General features: G+C 39.9%; 1 protein-coding gene across 1 annotated transcript in view; it reads left to right on the plus strand.

Annotated features, from left to right (window-relative positions):
• LOC110315188 (vomeronasal type-2 receptor 116-like) overlaps positions 1-5,266 on the plus strand; it is an 11,108-nt gene extending 5,842 nt beyond the window's left edge. Inside the window, exons 4-5 of the mRNA XM_021189312.1 lie at positions 2,039-2,162; positions 4,344-5,266. Coding sequence (XP_021044971.1) covers positions 2,039-2,162; positions 4,344-5,266 — 1,047 coding nt within the window. The remainder of the gene's footprint in view (positions 1-2,038; positions 2,163-4,343) is intronic.
• Positions 5,267-7,083: the final 1,817 nt, after the last annotated feature.

Raw genomic sequence — 7,083 nt, forward strand, 5'->3', positions numbered from 1 at the left:
GTTTTCTTTATTGTTTCTACTTCCCTTTTTAGGTCTTGGATGGTTTTGTTCAATTCCATCACCTGTTTGGTTGTGTTTTCCTCTAATTCTTTAAGGGATTTTTGTGTTTGCTCTTTAAGGATTTCTACTTGTTTAGCAGTGTTTTCCTGTAATTCTTTAAGGCCTTCTACCTGTTTAGCAGTGTTCTCCTGTAATTCTTTAAGGGCTTCTACCTGTTTAGCAATGTTCTCCTGTATTTTCTTAAGTGACTTATTAATGCCCTTCTTAAAAATCTACTACCATCATGAGATATGGTTTTAAATCTGAGTCTTGCTTTTCAGGTGTATTGGGGTATCCAGGACTTGCTGTGGTGGGTGTACTGGGTTCTGATGATGCCCAGTGTTCTTTGTCTCTGTTAGTAAGATTCTTACATTTGCCGTTCGCCATCTGGTAATCACTGGCATTAGTTGTTATAGTTGTCTCTGGTTCCTCCTGTGATTCTGTTAGCCTCTGTCAGCAGTCCTGGGAGTCCAGCTCTCTCCTGAATCTCAGTGGTCATACTACTCTCCACAGGCAAGCTTCCTCTTGCAGGGAAGGTGCACAGAGTTCTGGCATTTAGATCTGCCTCCTGGCTGAAGATGAAGGCCCAAAACGGGGCCAGTCCCAGAAGATGTGTTGCCTCTGAAGTCTGTACACTCACCAGCGCAGGCCAGTCTCTGACCAACCCGGGGCACAAGATGACTCCCTCACCTGCTCAGGCAGTGAGAGCCCTCCTGGTCCGACACCTCTCCTCTGGTGGGGAAGGTGCCTGGATGTCTGGAGCCTGAAACGGGTCTGACCCAGGAGCTGTGTCGCTTCTGCTGTCCCAGAAGCTGTGTCATGGAAGGTATATTCTTATGGGTGGAGACAATGGTTCATAGTACATCAACAATCAGGGTGCACAGACTTCTGAGTGCTGCTCCTTCCATTCTTTCTTTCTGACTTTTCATTTATTCAGGAACCATGGCAAATAAATCAGGGTCACCCACTACTAGAGATGATCTTTTTACCTCCACAATCTAATCTATAAACAACCATAGATTGTTTCCACAATGTTTCTAAAACCTATCAAATTGATAAGAATAACTTTTACCATGGGAAAAATTATTTGTCTTTTTATCCAGGAGTAAAGAAGCAGTAGGATTGTAACCATACCAAGACATGATGCCAATAACATAAAATTTAGTTCTATGCCTAACCTCATAACCTTTCCACAATTTTATTTTTTCCAATTTTATTAGGTATTTACTTCATTTACATTTTAAATGCTATCCCCAAAGTCCCCTATACTCTCCACCACCCCCTCCCCACTCACCTACCCACCCACTCCCCCTTCATGGCCCTGGTGTTCCCCTTTACTGGGGCATATAAAGTTTGCAAGACCAAGGGGCCTCCTGCTTGTGGACGTTGTACATCGTGGTGCGGAGCCTAGTGCGCACCACGATGTACAACGTCCACAAGCAGTGTTTCATCCAATAGCTGACTGTGAGCATCCACTTCTGTGTTTGCCAGGCACTGGCCAGCCTCACAAGAGACAGCTATATCAGGGTCCTTTCAGCAAAATCTTGCTGGAGTATGCAATAGTGTTTGTGTTTGGTGNATGGTTATGGGATGGACCCCTGGGTGGGGCAGTTTTTGGATGGTCCATCCTTTCATCTCAGCTCCAAACTTTGTCTCTGTAACCCCTTCCATGGGAGTTTTGTTCCCAAGTCTAAGAAGGGGCAAAGTGTCCACATTTTGGTCTTTGTTCTTCTTGAGTTTCATGTGTTTTACAAATTGTATCTTGGGTATTCTAGGTTTCAGGGCTAATAATCATTCCACAATTTTCTAACAAGTTCACAATATTGGGGCCAAGCATTTTCCTCATGAGCCTGTGAATGACTCATTAGGAGTAAATACAATTCAACTGTCTGTATCTAGAGAAATTGACATAAACAAACTAATGGTTCTACATTCAAAACCACTCTATTGGAGATCCCATAAAAACCTGACCATTTCCTATTATACATTCCATTCTCAGATTCCACAGTCTGTATGCAGTGAGAGCTGTCATCCTGGATTCAGGAAAACCTACCAGGAGGGCAAGGCTGCCTGTTGCTTTAACTGCACTCCTTGTTCAGAGAATGAGATTTCCAATGAGACAGGTAAATATTAGTCATGAACAAAACATACATGAGTAATATCTAAGCAAATGGAAAACGTGTAAATGAACTGCGATCAGTTCACTTCAGTGAAGATAATACTCTTCCTTCAAAATGTCAGAAAAAAACAGGTGACAGTTTTATCAATTCTTGATCTTAGAGCATGAGCCATTTGAGTTCTCTTTAGGAAATTATCCCCCACGCCCATGAGTTCTAGGCTTTTTCCTGCTTTCTCTTCTATTAGATTCAGTGTATCTTGTTTTATGTTGAGGTCCTTGATCCACTTGGACTTGAGCTTTGTGCAAGATGACAAATATAGACCTATTTTCAATTCTCTACATACTGTCTGCCAGGTAGATCAGCATCATTTAATGAAGATGCTTTCTTTTTACTGTATATTTTTGACTTCTTTGTCAAAAATCATGTGTCCTTAAATGTTTGGTTTTATTTCTGGGTCTTCAGTTCTATTTCATTGATTAACCTGTCTGTCTCTGTACCAATACCATGGTGTTTTTTAAGACTGTTGCTTTCTGGTATAGCTTGTAGTCAGGGATGGTGATTCCTCTAGAGTTCTTTTATCGTTAAGAATTGTTTTTGCTATCCTGGGTTTTTTTTTTTTTTGGTTTTCCATATGAAAATGAGAATTGCTCTTTCAATGTCTTTGAAGACTAGTGTTGGGATTTTGATGGTGATTGTACTGAATCTGTAGATTGAGTTTGGTAGGATGGCCATTTTGACTATGTTAATCCTACCAATCCATGAACATGGAAGTTCTCTCCATTTTCAGAGACCTTCTTCAATTACTTTCTGGAGAGACGTGAAGTTTCTGCCATACAGTTCTTTCACTTGTTTGGTTAGAATTACCCCCAAGTATTTTATATTATTTGTGACTATTCTGAAGAACATTGTTTTGCTATTTTTTTTTCCTCAGGTCATTTGTAATTTGTATAAAAGAAGACTACTGGGTTTTTTTGATCTAACTTTATTTTTTTCAAACTGTTCTTTTTTTAAATTAGATATTTTCTTCATTTACATTTCAAATGCTATCCACTTTCCTAGTTTCCTCTCCGAAAGTACCCTATACACTCGTCCTGCCCTGCCCCCCAACCCATCCACTCCCTTGTCCTGGACCTGGAATAACCATGTATTAGACAGATAATCTTCACAAAACCAAGAGACTCTCCACCCATTGATGGCCTACTAGGCCATCCGCTGCTACATATGCAACTAGAGACACAATCTCTGAGGGGTACTGGTTAATTCATATTGTTGTTCCTCTTCTAGGGTTGCAGACCCTTGAGCTTCTTGAGTACTTTCTCTAGCTCTGTCATTGGGGGCCCTGTGCTCCATCCAATAGCTGATTGTGAGCATCCACTTCTGTATTTGCCAGGCACTGGCATAGCCTCACAAGAGATAGCTATATCAGGGTCCTGTCAGCAAAATCTTGTTGACATATGCAATAGTGTCTGGGTTTTGTGGTTGTTTATGGGATGGATCTGCAGGTAGGGCAGTCTCAGGATAGTCCCTTCCATCTAAGCTTGTAAGCTTCCAACTGAACTTTGTAAATACTTCCATGGGTATTTTGTTCCCCCACTCTAAATAGAATTGGAGTATCCACTCTTTGGTCTCCCTTCTTGAGTTTCATGTGTTTTGCAAATTGTATCTTGGGTATTCTAAGTTTTCCATGAATTGTGTTGAATCTGTAGATTGCTTTTGGTAAGATGGCTATTTCTGCTATGTAAATACTGCTGATTCATACACATAGGAGATCTTCCCATCTTCTGGGGTCTTCTTAGATTTATTCCCACAGAGTTTTGAAGTTTCTGACACACAGACCTTTCACTTGCTTGGTTAGAGTCACTTACTTGATTAGAACCAAATTAGGTTCATGTGGTGTATTTCACTGTTTTGATGTCTTCTAAAGCAGATCAAATGGTGTCACTAAATGCAAGAGTACCATGTGTATAAGAACAGAGGAAGAAGCATTGAGAGTGTTTAATTTATATTAGCATGAAGTAAAGGAAAATTGAGTTTAGAAATATTATCTGGAAAATGTTTTTATATTTGCAATATAAACAAAGCAAGATGGTCTGAAAATGGTGCACTGTGCTGGAGCTAGGAAATGACTTAGGAAAAAAAGGGGAAACCAGACTATGCACTCACTATAAATTGCATTTCTGCCAGATATGGATCAGTGTGTGAAGTGTGAAGAAGCTCACTATGCAAACACAGAGAAGACACACTGCCTACAGAAAACTGTGACATTTCTGGCCTATGATGACCCCTTGGGGAAGACACTCAGCTTTATGTCTCTGGGCTTTTCCTCATTCACAGCTGTTGTTCTTACGGTGTTTCTGAAGAACAGAGACACCCCCATTGTCAAGGCCAATAACCTGACTCTTAGTTACACCCTGCTCATCACTCTCACCCTCTGTTTTCTCTGTCCCTTGCTCTTCATCGGTCATCCTAGCACAGCCACCTGTGTGCTTCAGCAAAACATTTTTGGATTACTTTTCACTGTGGCTCTTTCCACTGTGTTGGCCAAAACTATCACTGTAGTTATAGCCTTCAAGATCACTACTCCAGGAAGAGTTAGAAGATGGCTGCTGATATCAAGGGCCCCTAATTTAATTATACCCTTATGTACCCTGATCCAAGTTGTTCTTTCTGGAATTTGGCTGACAACATCTCCTCCCTTTATTGATAAAGACACTTACTCAGAACATGGACACATCATCATCATTTGCAACAAAGGCTCAGCTATTGCATTTCACTGCACCNTGGGATANTTGGGAGCACTGGCCCTAGGGAGCTACTTTATGGCTTTCTTGTCCAGAAATCTGCCTGACACCTTCAATGAAGCCAAGTTCCTGGCTTTCAGCATGCTGGTGTTCTGCAGTGTCTGGGTCACCTTCCTCCCTGTCTACCACAGTACCAAGGGGAAGATCATGGTGGCTATGGAAGTCTTCTCTATCTTGGCTTCCAGTACATCACTCTTAGGCATCATCTTTGTCCCCAAGTGCTACATCATATTACTAAGGCCAAAAAAGAACTCACTTCATTATATCAGGGACAATACACACCATAGGAGAAAAAAACCTTCTTAAAGACTATCTTCTGCGTTTCTTAAATTAAACAACATATTTGAAGGCTTATTATTCTTCAGCATCTGAAAACTCACATATAGTTATAATGTGGTAGTTGATGCCACAGGCTTTTTTCTAACTGAATCATATTAGACTAATCCCTTTTTTATGTTGAAAGATATGCTGTGTTTATAGTCTAACTCCTGTATTCGCTATCATTTTTCTTTATTTAGTTTGCTTTTGAAATTCTTGTTTGTGAGTTCTTCTCCTTCCATCATTCACCTATTTTATTAATTTGACACATGTACTTCACAAAGATTTATTTCCTCTATCAATTACATGTGCTGACAGATTCAAGTCATATATGGAAATTTTGCCTCTTTGAAATATCTGTATATTTGACATTCAATACAGCAAATTTGTGTCAATATATCACTTTGTTTCTGAAATCATGACATTTCATAAATTCGTCATACTTTTCTTTCATATACGCTTTATTCTGAAGAAATCTAATTCCTTTGTACTTGATGGAGGCTTTCATGAAAATTATCCTATACCAGGTCACTGTATAATAAGCTCCATACTAAGGTATTGCAAACTTAGGACCTCTTTTTATTACACACTGACAAATGTCAACCTGAAAGACAAATCTGTAGTCAATACATGAATAATAGTAATATCAAGAGTGCAAGTGTAACTAATTCCTCTGACTCTGTATTCACTTCTCTGTTTTAGACTAAACACCTAAGCAGCCTTTATCCTTTTATTTCTTCAAAGTTCATCACTTTTTGTTAAATTGATAAAAATTGATTTATTACAATATGCCTTTAAAAAAACTTTACTGTAATTATTTGACAATGTTCATCAGGAAAAAAATTAGATAGATAGATAGATAGATAGATAGATAGATGATAGATAGATGATAGATAGATGATAGATAGATAGATAGTGTGTGTGTGTGTGTGTGTGTGTGTGTGTGTGTGTGTGTGTGTGTGGTTTTTCTGTTTTAAAAAGCCCTACCTTTCCCAAACGTATTTTGTAGACCAGGCTGGTCTCAAACTCACAGAGCTCTACCTGCCTCTACCTCTCAAGTCTTGGCATGATTAAAAGCATGTGCCACCACCCCCAGCCTGTAATTTTCTTCTTTATTGTGTATCTTTTTGACTTTGCTATCAGTGTGATGCTAGCTCTGTGGAAAGGTTTTCAAATTTGTAGTTTAATTTGAGAATACTTGAGATCGTCTACAAGAATTAGTGAGACGGCTTAGTGGTTAGGAGCACTGGCTATTCTTCAAGGATAGTAGTAGGATTTAATTCCCAACATACACATGGTAGCTTACAGCTATCTGTAACCCCATTTCTGGAACACACAAGACCCTGTTCTAATATCTACAAGCACCAGACATGAACAGATTACAAGACATAAATACAAGCCAAGCATATGTGTGTATGCAGTAAAATGATTTGGGAGGAGTTTTTCAAGGCAGGGTTTCTCTATGTAGGTCTGGCAGTCCTAGAACTCATTCTATACATCAGCCTGAACTCAAACTTACATAGGTTCGTGTTCCTCTGCCTTCCAATAGCTTGGACTAAAGGCATCTACTATTCTCAACAATAAAGAACCTCTGTTGGGCTATGCCAGTGCCTGGCAAACACAGAAGTGGATGCCCACAGTCAGCTATTGGATGGAACACAGGTCCCCCAATGGAGGAGCTAGAGAAAGTACCCAAGGAGCTGTAGGGAGCTGCAACCCTGTAGGTGCAACAACAATATGAACTAACCAGTACTCCCTGAGCTCCTGTCTCTAGCTGCATATGTAGCAGAAGATGGCCTAATCGG

Source organism: Mus pahari, unplaced genomic scaffold, assembly GCF_900095145.1.
Source record: "Mus pahari unplaced genomic scaffold, PAHARI_EIJ_v1.1 scaffold_10744_1, whole genome shotgun sequence".
In the NCBI taxonomy this organism is placed as follows: domain Eukaryota; kingdom Metazoa; phylum Chordata; class Mammalia; order Rodentia; family Muridae; genus Mus; species Mus pahari.